Here is a 23,729-nt window from a genome sequence, read left to right as displayed (position 1 = left end):
GCTTTGAGCGTTCAAGCGTTTCAAGAATCGTACTAGTACTTGATTATGTGAAATAATGTGGATTATAAGAGAGTTTGTTGGGAATTTTGATTTTCTGCGCTCTCGGGTACTCGATTACGGTATATGTCGATGTGTGACAATAGATCACGATCTCATAACTCAAGCAGTGTAGGAAATATATGTGCTTATTGACATATACAAATCACGCAGCGGAATCATTTTCTATAGATGCTAATGACACTCTGTAGAGAATGTTTAAATTGTGGGCACTAATGTTTAAATTGGATTAGATCTACCTAGCGATAATTAATAGCGGTTCAAATGGTTGGCTCTGCAAGTAAAAATTCGCTAATACACATTTCAATATATAAGATTTAAGCTAACAAACTATCTCATTATAAACGTGATTAACTCAATCCTTTAGTACTGAATAGGTAGGTTGAATTCTTCTTATTTATAAAAAACGATTTTTTTTTGCTGTGTATATGCTTTTAAGCCTAATAACTATGCTTTAATCTTCGTCGTCTTTGGATATCGTCGCCCCCTCAGATCACCAAAGCATTGCCTAGCCAGTGAATGAAGGGCTATGTATACATATCACTCAAACATGTAGAGCGTGATTGCCATTACCGAGCCGACATCTGCTGTTAGTTTACTCTTAGTCAACTTTCGCAAAGCTCGTCGTAAGAAGACACCACCCGAAAGGTCAGTAACGGCCTAGCTTGGCCCATGTTTAGATATTTATATGTTGTGTCGTGTGCGGGCGACGATGATGACAACCTCAGGAACGTTCGCCTATTTTTAGCTACTCAATGGCCAACCACCTTTAGGCCACATTCGGGCCGTAGCCAACCTTGTAGGCCTTACAAGACGATTGCTCTTCGATCTCTGGCATGTGTCCAATCATTTTGTCTCCCAACTAATGGTTTCTTTTTTCTGACTTTCCCTCTTTCGTTACCCCAAAAGCATTACGCCCGAGAAGCTAACAGGCAACCCCCAGGAACCTTTCGTGATTCGCCATCGACATAGGGTGGGATCGGTCAGCCGTGCGACCTAAGCGTTAATTCGGTTGTCCGCTCACGGTGTAACGGCAACGAGTCTCGGGCTACTGCGTCCGTACATCGTTGCCGTTGCCACTTATAAGGGTAAAACGTAAATTATGGGCTCGAACAGAGTTACCTAAAGAGCCAGCCTAGGCAGAAACTTGGCTATTTCCATCCAGCTGTAACTGCTCAAGGGTTACTAAACTGCGCACGACCCTGAAAGAAGTCGGGGACATGGTATTTAGCTGCTATTAGATATATCTATGTATCCATACATATACATCGGCAGCTTTAGCCGCCGCTGTCGCTCTCCAGTCCTAGCGATGCCGAAGTCAGTCGAACTGCCGTTTGATTCTATGGACATGCCCTTTAAGAGTTGCGAAACTTCCACATAGTATCGCGGCATCACCCTGTCCCACTATATATTGTGGTGCGGCCGCAGCGGAACCCTGGCCAGCCGCAGCAAAGATGGCCAACGTAATGGTTTTGGTGTGGTGGTCGTTGTAATGTTTCTCCTTGCAGCGCTAGCTTTCATCAACGAAACGAAATATTGTCAATGCTGTTGCTTGCTGGGCCTCTATAATATTATAATGAGGTGGAGGCCCACACGACGAAGCAAACGGTCTTTCAATATGACGACGCCTCACATAGAGAGCAAAGAAGGCTTCGTCTGAGTGAAAGGACTCCGAGACTAGTAAAGGATAGAAAGATGGAAAATGCTTGGAGCCGGCATCGTTATTGCATGGCTACAAAGGCAATGGTCTACTTCCGCATGATTCTGTCTATCTGTCTTACCTGAGGGAGGCAAATTCACGATTGCTTCTTCTGAGGCTGGCACGCCTTTCGCCTGTATCATTAGAGGGGAATTCGTAGATTCGCTTAAGGAATGAGAAAAGAAACGGCTGTATGCCAGGGCCCCTAGTTGCACTCGGCTAGTAGCCAAAAAAGCTTGAAAAAGAAAAGTCACTTTTTGTTGGCCTCACGACCACGTTTATCCTGTTCCACGGACAGCAATAGCTATCAGTTCAAAAGGCCGAATATTGAATGAACGGGAAAAAGACGGAGAGTCAATACAACACAAAAGATACGCTGTTAGCAGCGTAACGCCGAACACACCTTTAAAACAGCCGATGATTTCTTTCTGAGAGATTCCAGTTTGAATAGACTGAATGCTATGCGAACAATGAAAATGGCATGTTAAGAGTTCTGCCTCAGCTTAGAGACGATAGAGAAACATGCTGCTTTAGAAGGCAAAATCTGAAAGGAAAAGACATGAAAAAGTTAGGAAAATAGAGATGCAAAATGCTTCCTTTCTGTATAGGTAATCAAATTCATTGAAAATCCATCATGTTTTATGTTGAAAACGGATTTTACGTACGCTGTTTCCGTAGAAGTGATAAAAGTTGGATGTGCTTTTTTTATAGTGTATTTGATTGAGGTTTACCTTTGTTTTGTCCGCAGTAATCCGTCTTTAATAAGCAAAAACAGAGATTATTGCAAGGTTGAAAAAAGAAGGTATTCAGAAAGAACATTATCGAAATCAAACAAAGAGGAATGACGACCACATCACACAGCTTAAGTGCTTTTTGAAGATTTTGATCTTCATAGAAACTACATATATTGATAAGATAAACCATCAGGACCGCAATGTAAAATCTGGCGCTTTTTAAAATCTTGTATCAAATATAATTTTTTTTTACGACCTCTCCTGGATCGATAGATTTAACTAACGAATAGAAAATCCGGCGCAAAACTTGCAGAGTATTTTTAGTTCATTTATTTCCATTGCATTATATAACACCCTCTTGATACTAAACCTACGGGTACTTCTTGTGTGCCTATTCATACCGTAACTAGTCAAAATGACCAATCCTTGAAAAATGTTAAAAAACTTAAATTTTCGATGCCGTTTTATGGGCGTAAAGTTTGATGGCGACGTGATAATGACGAAACAGGCGAATCTGTAAAAAAATTTTACAAACAATCAAATTGACTAATAAATTTAAAGTTTAACTCCATTAATCGAACGCATCTACATCCTGAATATGAATTATGGGTTTTACATTAAGTGTTTCATTTGTTTCGGCGAATTTCACTGGACAGTCGCCATAATATATTTTCCCTAAGTTCGGTGTTCATCATTTTATTGTTTACTCTATAGGACATTTAAAGCATTCAAGGAGAACGCTTTGTTTTTAACACACCCTTATGCCTTTTTACCTTTCAGGTATTAGCTCTATTCTAGTGGCCGCGATATCTATGGCCTCAGCGGGGGTCGCTCTACCATTTATCGAACATGGCAGGAGACATTGAATGAACACAATCCTTGGCGCCTCAGAAGGCCGTCGGCTTCGAGGCAGTCAGAATAGCTGGACTCAAGCGCCGCACCAGCCGTAAGGTCATTTTTTGTCGGATCTGCGTGGAGTTGCCCACTATGCGTCACCCAGTCTGTCCCACGACCACTATTCTATGAAGCTGTCGCCGACAGAGTTAACGAGCGGAGGTTAGTCGAGCGAACTGTCTCACAGACTGGACAGAAACAATAGTGTGAAGCATATTCCTCTCTACATCCAACGCGCACGTAGTCGAGCCTGACAGGATATTATCGCCGTCGTGGTGAAGGGTAGCCAACCGCTGTCGGTTTCGTCCACGTTAAGGATCTGGGCGATAAGGAATCGGGGATGAGAAAGGTTCTGTGGCTGTTTCTCGCTACGCTGACACTGCTACAGTCTTTGATGCTTCCTTGCTTTGCCATTGTGTATATTCTTGTCCTATGCAGCACACACTGCTACAAAAAAGAAAACGATAATACTGCCTGGTGCTGCGCTGGCCCAGCTACAAACGCGTCTCTTGGGAATAGTAAGAAAGATAGAACGCGTATCCAGTGTATAAGTTATCAGCTCGGAGCCACAGTGTAGGTGGAAACAATGGGAAGTCGCGGCCAATCAACTCCATAGTCTAATCAAATGAGAGGGACAGTCGCCGGAAAATGATCCGCGAAAGATTTCCACCTCGAGCGAGCGATCGAAAATGAACATTATCGGATTTGGCCAAGCACACTTTGAAGGTTGAAGCTGTTTTGAAAAGAGAGAAGGATCTTAGGGAGCGTACTTGATTCAAGAATGGCATCGATTATTGAGAATTAGTGGTGGTTTCAAGCGTCTTTTTTTCTAGTTGCCACTGCAACTTGTAGCACAATATGACGCTGTTTTGTGTATATATTACATAATTAGATGCAAGAAATGCAGTATTGCGATCGCTTACCTTTGTGACGTGGAAATCAATGAAATTGTTTGTGGTATACAGCCATAAATATTTTTATAACCTTTATTTTGTGAAGAATTTCCATTGTAAGTGGAAACCTACGTTTCGAGCGACTATCGGACTTTCAGGACGTGTTGGAAGAAAAAGGCATAATCGTATGACGAAGAAAAAAGAACAACAAATGTCGTACAGAGTTCAAACGGAGAAAACTAAACTAATATTCAAGTGTCCTCGAAACAGCCATGTGTCAATGTTGTTCGCCATAACAGAACGGAGTTTCAAATGTATCTTCAACCTAAAATACGTATTAGATATGTAACGAGCTGTTATTAAATAACATTAGACAAAACACAACTACGAATGAATCCTGTCTTAGGTTGCCATGCAGTTCTATTATTTTGCAGACCCCTACATATAATAATATAATAATGACATAATATTTCGTCATTGTTCGACTCCTCGCATATCTCGACTTTTTTTTTAATAGCAATTACTTTTTGTACAACTCATTTCCACTAGATATTATCAAAAGCTAACTTTTCCCGTTCTCCCATTCTAGATTAGAAAACACCGCAAGCAGACTAACTCACTATGAGAATCACACAGAACATTTGCTTAATAGTAATAGTTTGTTAGCAAGTTCGCGTCTACTGTTGAAATGGAATGGAAACCTTGCAAATACCTTGCGTTAAGATCACTAAGTAACATAATTATGATATTAGTTAAATCTTGAAAGCATGTGACGTTGAGTCAATATGTACTTTTGCACATTACATGATTGTTAATCATTGTATCCATTGTTCTTTGAGCATTTACAATGTTATGATCGTTTTATTTGTTTATTATTTACGCACGTTACATCTCGTTCATTAACCATACGAGACAAACATCCACGCACGTACATAGATACAGCCATGTACTCGGATCATTGATGTAACATAATATATATATATACAGGAAGCGAAGGACTGCGTAAGGGTCGGTCACTGAGGGTTCCAAATTTAATCTCACGGTCATTAACTATCCCACGCAAAAATGTAATCGTTTACATAACTCTTTTACGTCTATTAAGAAAGAATATTGAAAATAAGCAAGTCGCTTTAGTAGTTTGCAACGCCTGTCACTATAACTCGATGATGCATATAAAAAATAAAAGTTACACCAAACACACTATTCTGCATCTTTGAAAAATAACAACATATTAAGCAATAGTCCCCTTCCATTTAGACATCTTAATGTATATGTATTTTCACCTTCTGCTAGAACGAAAACAATCACATTCACTTTAATGATTCTGTTTATCAATAATTTTTATCGCCATTTTATACGACATTTTTCCTATTACTATCACACCCTATTAGATACCATTACCTTAAGCTTTTAACGACATATGTTCCCTCTGTTTAATATTATTACATCATCCACATTCACACTGCTAATGAAATCCTTAGAGAATTAAATTAATATTCTACTTTCCAGTGACAAGTTCGAACCATTGTCGGAGAGCTTCTCCGAGCACAACCGGCATCGAGTCAAGCTCACGGAGGACTACGTAGAAAGGAAACGGAAATGATTCCATATATCGACAAAGAATCGGTTGTTGTGTAGTGGCATCGAAAGAAGCCCTTTGCATCTCCATGATGGAACCCTGGAAAATTACGGAGATGTCAGTAATGAGATACCTGTCGTCCTTAGTTTTGTTCCTCAACATATAAGGTTCTCTACTGCCGCTATAGATTCGGCGTACGTAAAGCGACTAAACTAACATATCTATATACAAGCCAAAATGTACAATAACCTAGCCCCTATTGTGCCGATAAGAAGGATATTAATCTTTATAATTACTATCGATCGCGTTATAGCGAACAGGAATTACGGTATAAGACAACCAGCTTATAATTTATTCTGATCTAATTATTTTCATGGAACTGCTTAAAATTGGTCTCCTGCTTTTTAGGGTATTCTACCTGAATCGCAGTGGGATTATCCAGGAGAAGGTAGACAATGAAAATCCCGTTTTCTCTAGCTCTTCGGATTGTTCCTTTAACTAATTCAGTGCCCTCTGACATAAGACGGCCATCTGATACGATGATCAAAAGCTGGGCAGTTTCTCTTTGTACTGGATTACCTGTGAATTTGATTGTATCGATCATTCAATTCTTGTCCGTGACATATCGAAATAGTCTTTACGGCACTGTATATCACACTGTGAACTAACTTCAAAGGTCGCTCTCAATATAAAAAAAATAATACACATTCACTACCAATAAGACTTGCAAAACGCAATTAATATAGACAAATAAGAAAGACAGGCTGCTGTAACGGGCAAATAAATCAGTAATACCCATGCTTTTCTACTTCTCATTTCCTCATACTGTATGAACGATTGAAGTACACTGCAGTTCAAATTTCTAATACTTTACCGTTAATACTGGATCTGCTCTTTTCGAACATGTCTGTTGCGAAAGAGATGAGGTTTGACACCCTTGTCTCAGTCTGTGAAAAGGTGAAACTTCTGACAAGATGAGCACCACTGTCTGATATCCACGATTCACCTAACGGATGAACGAGGCTAACCTAAAGGTATAATAACGAACAAGTGCCTGTCGCTTAGACCACACAGCGCAAACCGGGTACTCGAGAACAAAGATTCTTTTCAATAGTCAAGGCTACATTATCATTACATATTTGGCCATGCAAATCTCATAGAAGGCATACGCGTAGTAAAAATCTTTTATCAGATACGACAAAGATAATACATTAGTTTTGAGCCAACAGATCCTGTCTCGTGTAGTCATTTATAATTTGGCATTAAATATACATAACAATAGAAAATTTAGCAAACTATGCGGGAGAATATGTATGTGTCATTGGACAGCTCTGGTCAAACCGGCCCGAACAGATGTTTAATTGGTTCAGTCCAAGCTAAGTCAAAGTACTTTTCTGCATTGGGGAAGATCAATGACCTTCGTTTACATACATTTATACTTTATATCCGGAATACTCACGTTTACTCCGAAAGAAGCAACAGACAACTCTCCAGCCTCGAGAAAATTCAGAGCGTTAGCAAGGAGTGCAACCGTTTCAAAAGTCATTTCCTTTGCTTTCGAATCAGACATCGAAGCGGAGTCATCGACAGCAAGCAGGATTTGGTATTGGCGTTTGTTAGGTTTTGTGCGTTTCATCCAGATTCTATCCTTCCGGAATCCGCTAGCGACGTAATCAATTACCTGCACGTGAAACGAAATGATTTCCAAAAATAACACCCTTTAAAGAAGAATATCTTGACGCATTATGTCAGTTTTGACTACATCCAACCTAAGTCAGATAAGTGATCGGAGAGCCAACATTCAAATAAAACCGAAATAACGGTATCGCTCACTTCTTGCATCTACATGGTGTACTAAGTGATTACTACTAACTAACTAAATGATGACTTGCAAATAAGTGATGATAGCATATATATACATATATATATATATGCATATATATCGAAAAAGTGATGTACTTGAGGGAAGACTTCTTCACACAGTAGGAATAACGAACGACGTGAAAAACAGCAGCAAGTTGCGTATCTTCTACTACTATTCAACGTACCTTTCTCATATTCAATCTTTTGCCACTTCTGTAGTCTCCTTTAAACTTCGACGCTTTCGTCAGCTCTAGCACAAGACGGAGCTGCTCACACAGCTCCTGCACCAATAAAGATACACTCTTTTCTGCTTCTGCCCATACGCGTCTACATTCGGCCAAATCACACGAAAATTCTTCTGGGCATATAGCCTGAACTCCCAGATTGACTGCTTCAACCTGAAATGAGTCATTGGCCGAAGAATGCTACTGTAAGAAATTGGTCTATAGTACTGGCATAATATGGCACTGATTAGTGAACTTATTATCTCGTTCTGACGGTAATTTTTCAGTGAAGAGTCACATATAGGTAACAGAGCAACACAAGTTTTTCCCTTACTTTTTCAAATAGAAGATCAGTGCGTGTCTCGACGACGGCCTGGTTGCCTCGCTGCACTGTTTGTGTACGTACAAGATCCCCATTCTTGAACTGCGCTTCACCCTCTGGGCCTGGTTCGCTCTTCGGCAACTTCGGTATTTTCCCCTTATCTTTAGTCCGCTGCTGTTGCTGATACGTCTGCTCCTGTACAAATTAAGACAGTTACCTTGACGTTCGATTAAAACCAGAAAATTCTGTTGACTTATTGATTATGTCTCATCTACTACAACATCTTAATTTCAATAAACACTCATCAAACAATACAGTAGGTAATTTACTATACATCTATAGTGATAGCCGGTTACTGTCAGTTGATCATACCTTGCGCTTATCGTTAGCCTCCTGGTCGTCGACACTCATTGGGTCCTCGGAATCATTCACACCAATATCCTCCATGCCCGAATCGCTACCTTCCGATTCAGCCTGTTCTGTTTCATTGGCTGCAACCTGTAACAATTTTACCATAGTCGTAGTATAATTACATATAACGAATTGCTCTACTCACTGAAAATGGAACTCGTGCCCCCTTTTTGTTTGACTAGGATCACAGACAAACTTACAAACATCGTGTTATTGACGTTTAAATGAAATATTCCGTAAAAAATTTGTCATAAACGTTTTTCTATTTAGAAATTATCGCGTATAATGCAAACGCACCGGTTGGGTTTTTTCAGCCTGTTCATCGGTAGCCATATCAACTGCCACCTCTTCAATGTCAGCGTTTTCGTCATCTTTGTGTTGATGTTCGAATTCGCTTCCTTTCTCTAAACCGGACTGCTTCTCGTGGTCGACAGCTTGCGAAATATTGCCTATTTGAGAGAACATCATCATCACGGTGCCGATGAAATACCTTAAGCTAGACGCTGGTTTAATCTATGATGATATTGAAAATCATAGAAAAGCGGCTATCTCTTATATCTAAGGGAAGTTGAACAATTTAAATACGGAATGTTTCCTAAATGTTTCCCAAATACCCTTTCAAATAAATCTAGTTTTAAGTCAAAAACCTAGTTCATTTTTTTCAAGTATTGCAAAACTTAAGACTAAGTGTGGTTCATTTGGCTTTCTTTATCTACTCTTCATGGCCCCAGTACAAAGCTAGTGGTATCAATATAACATTAGCTAACAAAGCTAATGAATAATAAAAAGTACTTGACATACGTTGGTGTCGCTGTAATACTACGACTGAGTCTTACCGTTGATAAGGTCCTTATGTTGTGGCATTTGTAAAGCAATCTTACGTTCATTTGAAGATTTTTTTTGCTTTTCCCGAGACGCACCCTTAGTCTGCGACGCGTCCTCGCGAGCGCGGTCCGTCGTATTGCCCATATCTTCCGTATTCGCGGAGGAACTTTGACCTTCACCTGAGCCTAAATTACAGAAATAAAGGAGAGAATGTTAAACCCAATTAGCTAGGCAAGACAACGGCATAAACTCAAGCAAATGATTTTTTAAATACCTAAATTCGTCTCTTCTGAAATAATAAGAACTGATATACGTCCATGCCAGAGCTCACCATCTATATCTTCGCTAGTCTGCATACATTCCCCTCGCTGGTCAACAGGTTGCTCGGCGGTTTGCGCTGCACTTCGATCGCCCTTTGCGTGTATGATCTGAGGCACGTTTTTATCAGTTTTATCTAAAGCATCATCAACACTGGCGTCGCGTTTGTCTTCAATGCTATCAGGATTCTCGATTTTTTCTTCTTCTTGCTCAGCCTTCGAAGGGTCGCCATCCTCCACAGGCTCATTAACTTCTTCTGGCAAGTCAGATAGCTCTTCATCGGCAGGAGCTTCAGTGTCTTCATCGTTTTCGGCCTTGCCTTTATCGGCGTCATGCGCACATTTAGAGTGAAAGTTTATGGTAAGCTAATGCGCAGTTTGCAGGACTGTGTAATGATTTCTACCAATAAAATGAATTTTCCTCTCGGTATCACATAGGTAAATAATACTGTCCCAAAAATTTCAAAAAACCCACCTCGATCGCTGATGTCATCTGCGTCGTCTTTACCTTCACTACCTTCTTCTTCCATTTCTTCTGTCTCTATTAGGTTTTCAGGCAACTGGAAATCTTCAACTTCGTTATCCTCATCCATACCCGCCTGTTTGCCACTTTTGTATGGGTCTTCCTTTTCACCTTCGTACTCGTCATCCATCTCGTTAATTTGGTTTTCGTCATCTTCGTCTGAAAAAAAAATTTAAGAACACAAATCACTTGTATAACTTTAGGTATTAAAAAAAAATATATATATATATACATATATATATAAAGCATTCAACCATAGCTGAGGAGACTACCTACATGGCAGAACATGATGCAGAACAATTGATCCGTTCAAATCGACACGTATTATCCTGCCTCAAGCAATATGAATATCGGCGTAGTAAGCTTAATCTATTATACATTACGGCTCACCTGGGAATGGCTTTTCATCTTTGCTTTTCGAATCTTTTTCGGTTTCTCTTGCTTTGTCGTCTTTAGCCACCATCTGACTTTCTTCCTGCAACTCTTCCCCACCTTGGGCATCGTCATCTGAACTGAGATCTTGATTTTCTTCGTCCTGTTCTTTATCCCACATCTTTTTATCAAGATCAAAGGGATTATTATTCTCGACGTCACCCATCTGATCATCGAGCTGATCCTCGTCTTGTTCTTCGTCCTTATCTTCATCGTTCTTTTGGTCTATATTTATCTCATCAGGGCCCTGGGCCTTTGCATCAAAATCTTCGCTCATTTCGATGCCCTCCTTTTCGTCATCAATGTCCTTCTGGTTTTCATCTTCATTTTTTTCGTGGGGCTTTTGTTCTTTTTGGTGGGCTTCTTCGAGCTGGTCCTCGCAGTCAATTTTGTCAGATGTATCTTTTTGTCCTTCACCTTCTCCGAGGCCGCCGTCCTCAATATCTTGCAACTGGGTGGCACCTTCTTTCATAAGATCATCGCGGAATTCCTCGGGGATGCAAAATCCTTTCTGCGTCAACTGAACACTCACACATAGAACTAGGTACAAGAGCTTCAATTTTGCTCGTTGAGCTTTAACAGCACAAGCAAACGCATGCTCGAAATTCAACGAAAAGTTCTCCATAAACGCGGTGAAAGAACTAAGATTGTTTGATGGAATTTCGACGTTCAACCATACAAGCTTCTGTTGGAAAGTTGTGAAGCTTCGAAGTACTCCTTGCAAGTCGAAGTTGTCAAGAAGTTTCACCTTCTCGTTGACAAGCATGTTAAGAATATTGGTGGTATTGTCATCCTGGTCCAGCACAGGCGTCTGTTCATACGCCTTAAAGACATTCTGAACCGTGAGAAGTACTTTCTTAAGGCATTTCGTCATCGCCTCATCTACTGAGCGCAGTGCTGCCTTGGCATCATCCTCTTCCAGCGTCCTCCGCTGAGTAGCTTTTAGTGTCCGAGAAATATCTTTTAGAAGATCGTAGTAAGGCGAAGTAATGCAATTGGCCTTCCCAGCCTCAAGGCTGCTGATGACAAAATTAAGCTTTAAGTGCATACCCCTAAGAACCGTTTCCGTTTCATCAAGGACTAATACTTCTCTTTCAGATAGCGGTGCAGGATCCATCGCCTCAAATAGCCGAATGCGCTCTTGAATAGCGGTGATATTTTCAACTAGGGTTGTTCTAGTCTTTTGAGCTAACTCTTTAGTTTGAAGCACTTTCACTGAAGTCTCCATTTCCGTTGTTGGTAGCGTTTCTATCAATACGACAAATTGTTGCAGACACGAACATAGCTTTAGGAGCAGCGAGAGCATCTCCGTTCTTCTCATTGCGTTATGCGCTTGCTCTGGGATACGCTCACAGGCTGCAACATCCTTGAGCTTGACGAGGTGTTTGCGCAGCTCAAAGGCATAGCGACTAAGTTTGATCAAATGATGACTTGCGCTGGTTATCTGTTCGAAAAGATGGCTACTAAAGCCTTGCAGTCGTTCCACAACATACAATTCGAGCTCCTTACTAGGCATCTCCATAGCCGTCTGAAGGTCGCTATATTTTTGAACACTTTTAAAAAAATATGCATTCACATCGTCGACATACTCTTGAACGGCGTCAGGCACCTCACTCGACTCGAGCAACGGTGTCGCTACGAGATCTATTGCCTTGACCTTTTGGTATAGAAGTACACCTTTCCGATAAGATAGTCCACATTTCGTTAATTGGCGAAACAGCGTTGTAAGCATTTTCTTCTTACGTTGAAGCAGACTTTTGGCTTTTTTCTTCGCTTGTTTATCATCGTGGCGTATCTGTTTCTCGGTCTCTTTTGCCAATTTGCTCATATTTTCAGCGATATCGGACGCCACATCATCAAGAATGTCTGCAATAGACTGCACATGCGATGCTTCAAATGCTTCACGAAGATATTTACGTGCCAGGCGATGATAGAATGGAATGTTCGAGTATTCTACGTTATGTGATGCTGGAACCTACATTAACACAGTCCAAAGTAGCAATGCATTAAGTTGAAGTTAGATAATATATTCTCTATTTAATAATAGCTGTTGTGTCATACATCACGGGTGGAGCTCATGGTGGTTATCTTAACTAAAGCCGAATGATAGGTACCATTTGGGATAAGCATTGGATCATATACAACTTCATAGTAAAAAATAATCTCATAGAGAAAGTTAATATAGCTAAATACTTTGGCTCACGATGACTGATAGAACAGAAGCCTCATACATATTGTTCGTCTAAGTAATGTGTCTGAGCTGAATACCAGGTTTATGAAGAATATAGATTGTATTCTCTTTATATATTTTGGTCGACTTTACTGTTAATACAGAAATAATTAAACACAACATAGAAAGACAAAATAGCGTCCTACCTTAAGATCTACTGCTTTTACGTAAAAATTCGCCAAATCAATTCTTCGCAACTCTGTGATTTTTTTCTTTTTCCGTGACCTTATCGGAGCAGAAGCAAAATCGGCATCATTTTGTTGTTTTAAATAGCAAATTGCAGGCTCCTGAATAACTTTCTCAAAGTTTCGCAGACAATAGTGCAGCTTTTTATGACTTTTCTCGGCAGACTGAAATATAAGAGATATTCAGATAGGCTGATTTTTTTTAATTTCGGTTCATTATTCAAGAGACATCAAAGATTCACCAAACAGCGATACAGGTACAACAGGACTAAGACTATTTGATTTTTAACAGAATGTATGTACAAAGAGCTGAACAAAAATATAGAGTGAAGGCACACCTGCTTGATGGCAAGATAGCTGGTGTCTTTGTAGCGTACAATCTTGATGTAGTCGTTTATGTCCTTGTTGATCGCTCTCCGAGTGCTCTCTATCTTTTCTTCGATAACAGGAAGAAATTGCCTGAAACATATCACATTAAGGGTTTTTTTCATACATACTGACTTTCACCGATTAGATTTTGCACTGTAGTAATTATTCAATAATAGCAATTTTGTATAAGGATAAGGCAATCTTACATATAGTACGAATGCACGTTAGACAGTGCACTATAAACTTTGTCGTCTCCTGATCGTTTGCGCGCTTTTACGTAAGAGGCTAACTGGGATAACATCTCCAACTTATAGCTGAAATCACCTAAAGTGGTTGTGGCCTCCATCAGCGTGACAGCGGTTCTTACCACCTGAAAAAACCGAAGTGAGGTATACATATATATTTATGATGAGGGCAAATGAGAACGATGTTCATGCTGTGATCGCGTTATAGATTAAGGTTATGAGGACTTTTAGACATGTAAATGGACTAATTGGAGATTGTTTCGAAAGGTACAAGAATAACAAAAACGATTGTATTGCAAAGTCCCACCTCTTTTTGCCGAGTATGTTGAGCATCGTCAGCATCCTCGACGACAACATCATGTTGATCAGAGACGGCATGCTCAAGCCTGAGCCAAAACTTGGCCGCTTCAACCTTTCGCTTCTCCAAAGCAGAGTCTAGTAGACCAGACCAGCTGGATAGTTCTAACTTTCTCCATGAGATAATTAAATGGGCCAAACTTGTCATTTCTGCTGCCATTTTCATATGTCGCGGAACATTCTTATTCCATTCCTCGATTTCCGTGAGCACGCGTACCAAGCCTGCGAGTACTTTCATGAGTGGAGATGTAATCGGCAGACTCAATACGCGATAGCTCACTTTTAGAACCTGCACTAAGCCGTGGTGAGTTTCGAATTCGGTAAGCAATTCTTTAGTACGGCTGATAATTTGATGGAGGACCGGTTGACATTTAATAATCTCGGCAATATTCGCATCTCGATAGAAGTCGACTTGTTGACCGGTTCGACTATCAATTTTGGCGTACGAATGAAGCTTATCCTCGTTACCAGAGATTACCCAAGTCATGCTCACCGAGGCAATGAGATGCGCAGCAACTGCCTGATCATCAACTTCTATATTTAACCAATCCTTGAAGTTATCACTAAGCAGTTGGAACAGCCGAAAACGTTCGAGCAAACAGGAGACAATATCGGCGGGGCTCGACCTTTCTGTGCTACTGGCTGTTCTGACAATCTCTAAAACAATACGATGGATCATAAGCAGATCTTCGTCGCTGAACTTTCCCAACGATGAGCTTTCGTTGTCTTGATGCTCGGTAGATTTTTCGAGACGCTTCTCCTGGTTTAAGAAATCACGATCATCGGTGATATCCTCGTAGACCTCGTCAAAGTTGGGAAACATAGCGGCAATTGCTTTCGCCTGAAGTACCTCATCATTTTCTTCACCCTTATACTCGTTGGTTCTCATTTCATATAAAGAGTCCTTCGTGAGCTCGCGTTCCGCTTCGGCAGCGGCGAATTCAGCGTATTGAGCAGTCAACCAACTCACAATACGATCAACCTTGCCGATTAGTTTCTCACGATCGCCGGACGACATCCGAAGCGCATCAAGAACTTCGAGTAAGTCAGCTTTGCTCTCACGGAACTTTAGTTTCCAGACTTTCTGCAAGTTTTCTTGTGTGTTTCCTTTCTCAGCATCGTTCAGGATTAAAGTGGTAATGTTCTTCAACAAGGGCGAACTAATAACAGCAACACGCGGAAATTGAACAATTTCGCTTACCGTAGATTGAGACTGATCGTTTTGTATAAATTTGTAGAGTGCCTCAAAGCAGTTCACCAGCTGGCTCGCTCCAAACAGGAACGGGTAGACAATATCTCGATAGAATGGATAAGCACGACGCATCGTCAAAATGAAAGATTTTTGATTAATTAACCAAGTATCGAATGTTGCCGTCGCATCTTTACCACTAAGGACACAGTTTAACATTTTATCCACAATTTCTGTGTTGGCGTTGCGCTTTACGTACTGCTGCATTACCTGTGCTATCTCTGGATACTGGCTCTTCTCTGGTCGGTAAGCAGTCCGTTTCTCGAGATTTTGCAATTTTTCATTAATGGCTTTACAAATAACGGTGTTGTTTAAGTATGCGGGATGTTGGTCCAGAGTATCACAAGCCGTTCTTCGGATCTGAAGCCATTGCCGTATTCTGAGTTCATCAACCAATACACTTTCTTCTCCACTGAGGTAGTCCTTTTTCAGAGCAACTTTCTCGTACGGATCCATTACATCGAACGGTGTAAAGATTTGCACCAAAAGATGGGCAACGCGTATTTGTTGGACGAGAATATTCCGTTTAGCATTTTGTGGATTTGCCTTGATTTCTTGCTCTACGGTTTTTACGGCTAAAAGCGCATGAACCATTCCCTCTGTTAGCGATGCATGGTTCTCTTCGAGAATAGGTCGAATGGCTGATGCAATTTTTTGCATTGCAATTTGGTTTTGATCAGCAAACTTTGTTTCTACAGTGACATACTCCCACAATAAACGACGAATCTCTTCTAATTCCCTTAGCTTCATCTGCGAGTAATCAAGGTCAAGGTTTGCGTTGTTGGTCTCTGCATCTACTAGTGGACCTATGCAATGCGTAATCGCGGGGTGATTGAAAACCAATGCGCTCGAATGCATCTTTCTTTTACCGTCCATGATTCGTTGCTTGACAGATCTTACACCTGTGGTGAGCGTCGAAATGATATGTGGCGGAGTCCAGTTGAGGTGCACATCAAGGTCAGCCATACAGCTCCAACTGCGCACCGCAAGTTCGACAAAATTCGGGATGAATTCTGGATGGCTTGCATTGAGTGCGGCCATTGACCTTCGAATGTCTAGTACTTCATATACAGGCCGCAGATGCTTGTGCAGTCGTTGATCATGGTTATATGGCGCGATTAGGACGTAGTTATTATCAAAGCGCTGCAGGCCCTCTACAAATTGCTTAAGCTTGTCTTCAATATCTTCGATTTCTTGCTTTCGCAATACGGACCCGGTCTCCACAATATCGACTATGATTTCGTTGGCTGCTTGCTTCATGGGCGCAGACATTCGCTCCAGTTCTTCAATAGCACAAGCAACGACTGCCTCATCCTCGTCGGCCAGTTCAGTAGCAACACGTTCACTCGTGTTATTAGTTAAAAACTCAATAGATAGAGCTCGGTGGAACAGTTCAGCCTGACTCTGGGTTTTCATTACAGCTGGAATACCCACGGCACGAACGGTAGTTTCGCGCAACTTTCGAGCTCGGCTGAACAAATCAGGTACAAGCCTTTCGAGTTGTCGAACTAATTTTATTATCTTGTCATTCTCTTCACGATTGGTATCAGACAAAATTATTAGCCTCTTCAAGGCCCATAGAAGAACCACAGCCATCACAGAGATATCTCGATCGACGAACCGTACTGGCTGATTGGCTTTCTGTTTAAATCGCCATACACCATATAAGCTACGCTTGGCTGCCACCAGCTGTTGGTCACTCATTTTTATAGATTTCTTTTGTTCAAGAAGTCCTTCAAGAGTGTCAATGAGGTGTGGCAGCATTCCAATTAAAACGTGGGGTAGGGTGTCCTTGTGACGGGCACTGATGCCTAAGTATGTATCACAGATTTCACTATCGCACTTTAAAGGCAGCTGCGCGTAAAGAACATCTTTCATAAGTGCAAATACGAATGTGTTTGCCCATGGATTTTTTGCTTGAAACTGCTTGGCCAAACAGGGATTGAATCGATAGTCAATACAAAGATCTCTTGGGTAATTACTAAGGCGTTGGGAAAACTCGTTGGTCAGCGTCATCACAATCCCGACGACAATGCTACTGTGAACGAAGCTTAGTTTCACTGGAATATCCGATAAGGCTAGATTTTCGAAATAAAGCTGTTGTACCATACCGGTACGAAATTGTTGCATCTCGAATGAGTCCGTTTGGCTTCTCTTTTGCGAGAAAATAATCGAATCTTCAAAATGTTCCGCCATGTTGCCTCCATGAACATAATTCTGAACCGAAGCAGTCCTTTGACGACTCTTTATGGTGTGCTCTATGCCACTGAGGTGAGATCGAACTAATACTTCAATATCGGAATCAGCCACTAAAGGTTTAATGTAACGCACGAGAAGTTTGGCGAGTGCGGCAATAGTCAGAGTGCCCCAACGTGACTCTTGTTCCATCGCGTCCACTGCACGAACCATCTGGTTCACCAGGCCGTACGAAACGCTTTGGTGTCGAATGTTGCTCACAATTGACCAACATTTTTTAGCCAGTGCTTCGTCCAAACAGCCTTTAGCCTCTAACAATGATACGAAATCCCATTCATCTATTGTGTCATCAAAGGGAAGCATATATACCTGGAAAACATTTATAGTACAAATAAAATAAATCCAACTGTAAATGTAGGATTATAAACGGAATTAGAATCCAAATTACAATATTCTTAAAACTCACTGTCTAGGAGGCACCTAATGTATAATTACCTCGTGTCCACGATTACGCATTGCTCTAGAGATTTCGCCATTTCTAGGATCCATAGTGAGAATCAGTCGGAAATCAGGATGAGGAACAATCGTTCGTAATTCGCCATCTTGAACTCCTGCAGCAAGAAATATTGAATAATTAACTATGTTTCGCTTAAATGAGGATACTATGTACACGACGTTCGCAAACAGTAATCGAAATCCTTCAGCGTGCGCAGATACAGACAGACAGGGAGTATTCTATGTAGATGTAAACAGACGTTGTTCCAATTCTGAATACAGCATAACTGCTATGGAGCTTAAGTAGGTACCCAAAAAGCATAACAATATAGTATTGAAATTGGAATCTAATAAAGGCAGCCTTATGTAATGTGGTTTATTACACGATAAATGTGATGATGAAACAGTTTTACAAAAATGCTGTTATAGGGTAGGTAAGAATACACTATACACTGCAAAATTTTACGCGATTTAACCATGCGCATAAAAATGTCGAAGCAAAATGAATAAATAATTGACCTGCTTCAGAGATGGTTAGGACCCCGTCCTTTTCGAGTAGACAGTTCAGTCGATCAAGGACGGAAGCCGCACAAAAGTTAACGTTCTCCAGAAGTAACCAGTCGCCATTCTGGAGCGCACGAACGAAAGGTGAATCGACCCACGTAAAGCGGCCCCCGCATGTCAACGATTTGTGTTCTTTGACGAGAGCCTCCAAGCGAGTCAACTGAGGAAGCAGTGATGCTAGAGGTATCCTAGAAACGAATGCCCGCACGACAGCAATCTGCGAGCAACGAATATATAGAACAACAATCACGGATGACAAACTAAAACCTCCTGCTTATAGTTTGAGTGGTATACGTTCTGTTAAAGGTAGAAGTTTGAAACGTAGCTTAAGAAATTGTTTGTGTTAGTCTTCTGGAGCAATGCTCACTTATCGCATAGAAGTTGAAATATTGATTCAACTAGGGTAGCTAGTGGTAGTCGCGAAGCGTACATTGCTTTTGTAAGACAAAAGAACTGTAGAGTTTAAAGCCCTGTCGTTATGCAGGCTACAAGATCTACGTAAGCTTTAGGATGCGACGTTGCTCCAAATTCCTTATTGCGTACATTTAAGGTGGACCAAACTAAAACGAATTAATTATAATGAAGAATTAAGCAGATTAATTGCTCATGCTCTAGCACCTACCCTTTGAACGAATGCGTCAACCGGGTTTTCTGTCTTTGTCGACTCAGTTCCGCTACAGTAGAGGGAATACTCTTTGCTCAGTGAGTACAGTCCCTTTAGCAAAACTTCAGCCTTTCCCAAGCTGTTGTCGTTGAGGTGTGAAGCAATCATCAATCGAACCTGTTCAATCGCTCTATTGATTACCTCTGAAAGAGCGCGGTTTAGATCAACCTGAAACAGCAAAAGAACAATAAAAGTAGAAAGTCAGATTAACAAGATAAATACTGCTCTAAGTAGTATACATTTTGTATTGTACAGCCAAAAAGAGTTAACATTCACAATACAAAAGAGATCACCTGCTTTCTACAACTGTTTTCAAGAAATCAATATATAAAATCTCGAGTATATTGAATTATAAAAGCGCCAACAATCTTTTGAATAGAAAATTCTGTTTTAATCAGCACTATGATTTGTTCTAGTACCTGTTCGAAGCCACCGAGTAACTCAATAGTATCCATTTCTGAGGTAACGGGTAGAACCGTAAGTTTGCGACCGAGAAGGGCACAAAGCGACTTTACTGACGAGGTTTTCCCGCAACCCGCAGGGCCTACCAGTATACACATTGTACCCTATACACACGTGATATATAGAAGATAAAGTAAAACGCTTAGTTCTGGCATCTAATTGGTGAAAACACAAATTGTCAATAAATTGTAAGGAACCCTGAATATAGGAATGCATTAATAATACGGATATTGAATTGAAGTCACTTTAGTTGACTCATTTGATCTTTGATCTTCTCTAATCCTTTTTAAAAGATAAAAAAGAACTAATAACAACAATAAAAAGTTAATCTGTCGTTAATTAACATTAATTACTTATAACAACACTCACAGATTATTCAGCTATTTAGAGCAAACAAAGTTCATTTAAATATAAACCTATTTTTCATAGACATTTTGAATTCTCTTGGTATGAGCACATACCCTTAAGATTAATTTTGCTTACTATGGCAAATCTAATGATTAGAATTTGCCGATATGTTTCTACGTACTATATACTTATAACTGTAACATTTGAAGTACAATAACTTCATCATGTTTACGCTTTATAGATATGGTTTTACCTGATTAAGACACATGACAATGCTTTCAATTACTCTCCTTTGGCTCCGCAGCAAACGCAGATTGGCAACATCTTCTGAAAGTGATTCAAATCCTGTATTGTATGAACGCTGTAGCAAAAATCCACCAACTTGGAGCCAGTCTGACGTGAGGCGGAGCTTGGGAAAAGGTCGGGCCATTTTTTCGCCAAATACTACTTGACATATGTCAGCCACTTTCTGGCGATCTGCCTCACTTCTCATCCGATCAGCATAAACGAACGAAACCAGCTCCGACGGCCGCTAACGCGGTGATGAGAAGATACCGAAATTTACAGACAGTTAATTAGAAAGTTACTTAGGTCATTCCGGGTAAACAATTATCACGGCGTTGTGAAAACTATGAAATAACATAGAAGTTTATGATAGATGTGTGCATACTCTTGAAAATAACAGATGCCCTTATCGAGCGCATCCCGATTTGGAACTTATTTGTAAAAAGTAGGCGAAAATTAGTTTTTATTCAAGAAAAGAATGAAAACAAACAACTCCTAGAAAATAAAACAGTGGAAAAGTTCAAAAGGTAGCTGTTTAGAAAATACTGATTTCTTGTTATAATATTTACTATTTATTATTACGAGACGTAACCATATTATTAACATTTTTAAAAGAAATAGAGTTTACGCGCAAATACGCAGAACTGTGAATTCTGTATGTCTTTACCATTTTGTGACGGATAACCATATCTGCCCATCTGCACATGTCTCTAAGGTTAAACTCCCACGGCGCACCATTGTGGCCCCACAAACCTCGTGTTTGGACCTCGTCACATAGGACAGAGTTGAACTGAACCATGGACTTCAACTGCCCGGCATCCAATGATGGGAATAGAAGCCGAAGAATCAGGTACAAGTCCTCTTCGGTCAGGGGTTCCATGTACACCTAATAAACAAGATAAGGGCGTTGAACACCTATGATATATGAATTACAGGTCTGGCTTGAACGGTTAAATCTCTAGTTGAAAAAAAATAGAGGTAGGTGGTTCAAGTTCCGTCATTGACATAAAACACAAAATGTGTCATTATATGAGATGTCTCATACAGGAATTTCTGTAAAACTAAAAATTCTGACGGTCTATTTCCGATAAAAACTACTACAAATGCACAAAGGAATAAAGCATGCATATGCCGTTTACAGTTATGTTACGGTTCAGTAGTAATCTTTTTTATACAGTAACTTAAGCGACTAAACTTCCAGCTGAAAAAACGGTTTAAACCCTACCAATAACATACTACACGCACGGTGTGATTAAATAAAGTAGCTAAATGCCATACCTGGGTGAAGCGATTAAGGAACGACTTTGGAAGACCTTTTCGTCCACAGCCTTGCCTGTGAGGATTTTGGCATCCAAATATTCGTGTTTGGCCGCGCTTAACAGCGAAGGTCCGACTTAACTCAGGGACAAAGATTTCGCCACGATGGTCAAGACAAGCGTTTAGGCCCTCAAGTACGCTTTGGGAAGCTAAATTCAACTAAAATAGTAAGTTGAAGTTAAGAAATTTAACATACATTCACATTGACAATAAACGACAGCGAAGTAAGGAAACATTCAAAACGGATCTGTAATAAATGTTCATCTGTACTATTAAGAGCACAACGTGATCGCGGCTTCTGGATTTTTATATTATAACCAAATTTTGAAGGAATAGGGACTATAAATTGATGTTGCCTTTTAGATGAAAAGTTAAGGGCATCATCAGGGACCTACTTCATCGAGAAGTATCCAATCACTTCGTTTTAACGCCCGTAAGAGCGGTCCGTCACGCCATCGGAAGCGTCCGCCGACACCTCCTTCAACCGGAAGATCGGCTCCGAATAAATCAGCGATATCTGTTTGTTCTGATAGATTAATCCGCGTTATCTGTAATAAGAAAGCAAAAAAAAATCTAGTCAATTTTAAAAATATATAACATTCTATTATTCACATAAAGCATACGGCTATATCTGAGCGCTTCGCCTGTACGAAAATCTGTCGGACAATTAGAAATATTATTGAGATAATTAATAGAATTTACCTGTTTTCCGCATTGTTTTGCAAGCGCAATAACAATACTTGTCTTTCCAACGCCAGGCACTCCTTCTAATAGGAGGGGCTTCTGGAGTCCCATAGCACGTAAAATACGCATCGCATTGCTGCAGCTTGTCGGCGCCGAAAAATTGAACTCGAGTAAACGCGTGGGGGCGCTTGCATGTTTGAGTAACTTATATGGACCCACTGCGAGATGCTTATCCGTCACGCGAATTGATAGGCATTGATCTTCCAGCAAACATAAATCAGGGTTAGGCATGCTTGCCATTAGCACCTGAAAAACGTTTCGACACAATATGATTTCAGAAGAAGCGCATTTTCTGTAAGTTTCCGTTCCCCATACCCGCCATTCAAACTATACCGGATATCTAATCCGATCATCTGATTGGAGTTCTAAACATAACGCGATTAAATGTTTTAATAATTATAATAGGTAGATTTTTATTGCTTGCGTACCCCAAGCGCTTTAGTACGAGCTGTTTTGAGGTTGTCTCCCTGCTCTGACGCGTTTCTTGTGCCCAAAGAGTCCAGAAAGATCATGGCGGCGCCGTGAACGAACGCTGTCTCCGCATTTAGACGGTGCGCATAGACGTTGATAAAGTTTACCCACGACAGGATGTCACGCAGCGATATTACGGTCCTGTACATTATAATAGATATCAGATGACAAAACTCAGAACTTAAGTGCTGACAGAGAAACCAATAAATCGAGGACTGTCTTGATTTACATGAAATGGAAAATTTACAAAATACATAACGGCGTATTAAAACTTGTTCATACCTCTTTCCAAATTCTTCTTGTTCAAACCAACGCATAAATTCCATCATGCCGTTGGCTATCCACTGCTTGGCTTGTTCATTGACGCTATCATTTTCCGCAAGGTTATGCTGGATCACACAAAGGAGATCGTCATCGCACAAATTCGAAGGACACCAAATTTCGGTAAACCGATTTCGCAGAGCGGGTGATAACTCCTTTTTACCAAAATCCCCACCGGGGTTCATCGTTGACGCAAACCAAAAATTCGCGGCAGCTGATATACATACGCCATCGCCTACGTGAAAAAAATCCTTGCGCATTAACTATCGGACATCCTTATAATTTCCGATACAATCCCCCTTAATATCCTTATTATCGTTCGCATAAAATGAGTTTCAATTACAGTAATGTCAGAAATACGATATTCTGACACGTCACGTAAAAATTCTGCTAACGCGTTTTCTAATGAAAATTAGCTGATTTCCTTTTTATCTAATATTTATTATACATTTAT

The 23,729-nt window shown here is 40.4% G+C and overlaps 1 protein-coding gene and 1 long non-coding RNA gene across 2 annotated transcripts in view; one reads left to right on the top strand and one right to left on the bottom strand.

Moving 5' to 3' along the window:
- Nucleotides 1–228: 228 nt before the first annotated feature.
- LOC147751865 (uncharacterized) lies at nt 229–3,846 on the top strand. The gene is made up of 2 exons (XR_015315726.1): nt 229–705; nt 3,271–3,846. It is a non-coding gene; the product is annotated as an uncharacterized LOC147751865 (long non-coding RNA).
- A 900-nt stretch (nt 3,847–4,746) lies between these two features.
- Nucleotides 4,747–23,729, bottom strand: part of LOC111272419 (midasin) — a 29,660-nt gene continuing 10,677 nt past the window's right edge. The window contains exons 23-49 of the mRNA XM_022853859.2: nt 23,237–23,510; nt 22,912–23,095; nt 22,442–22,729; nt 22,135–22,287; nt 21,701–21,898; nt 21,090–21,308; nt 20,391–20,669; nt 19,747–19,893; nt 19,286–19,495; nt 18,619–18,880; nt 18,100–18,215; nt 14,110–17,973; nt 13,764–13,927; nt 13,527–13,647; nt 13,150–13,353; nt 10,732–12,748; nt 10,294–10,500; nt 9,833–10,138; nt 9,513–9,686; nt 8,974–9,125; nt 8,638–8,763; nt 8,278–8,460; nt 7,905–8,117; nt 7,316–7,537; nt 6,731–6,884; nt 6,275–6,435; nt 4,747–5,955 (exon numbers count right to left, since the gene is read on the bottom strand). Coding sequence (XP_022709594.1) covers nt 5,776–5,955; nt 6,275–6,435; nt 6,731–6,884; nt 7,316–7,537; nt 7,905–8,117; nt 8,278–8,460; nt 8,638–8,763; nt 8,974–9,125; nt 9,513–9,686; nt 9,833–10,138; nt 10,294–10,500; nt 10,732–12,748; nt 13,150–13,353; nt 13,527–13,647; nt 13,764–13,927; nt 14,110–17,973; nt 18,100–18,215; nt 18,619–18,880; nt 19,286–19,495; nt 19,747–19,893; nt 20,391–20,669; nt 21,090–21,308; nt 21,701–21,898; nt 22,135–22,287; nt 22,442–22,729; nt 22,912–23,095; nt 23,237–23,510 — 10,778 coding nt within the window. The 3' untranslated portion in view covers nt 4,747–5,775. The remainder of the gene's footprint in view (nt 5,956–6,274; nt 6,436–6,730; nt 6,885–7,315; nt 7,538–7,904; nt 8,118–8,277; nt 8,461–8,637; nt 8,764–8,973; nt 9,126–9,512; nt 9,687–9,832; nt 10,139–10,293; nt 10,501–10,731; nt 12,749–13,149; nt 13,354–13,526; nt 13,648–13,763; nt 13,928–14,109; nt 17,974–18,099; nt 18,216–18,618; nt 18,881–19,285; nt 19,496–19,746; nt 19,894–20,390; nt 20,670–21,089; nt 21,309–21,700; nt 21,899–22,134; nt 22,288–22,441; nt 22,730–22,911; nt 23,096–23,236; nt 23,511–23,729) is intronic.

The sequence above is a fragment of the Varroa jacobsoni genome, unplaced genomic scaffold (assembly GCF_002532875.2).
Source record: "Varroa jacobsoni isolate VJ856 unplaced genomic scaffold, vjacob_1.0 contig02193, whole genome shotgun sequence".
NCBI classification, from domain to species: domain Eukaryota; kingdom Metazoa; phylum Arthropoda; class Arachnida; order Mesostigmata; family Varroidae; genus Varroa; species Varroa jacobsoni.
The sequence above is the reverse complement of the archived record's forward strand: the minus strand, read 5'-3'. Positions and strand labels throughout refer to the sequence as shown.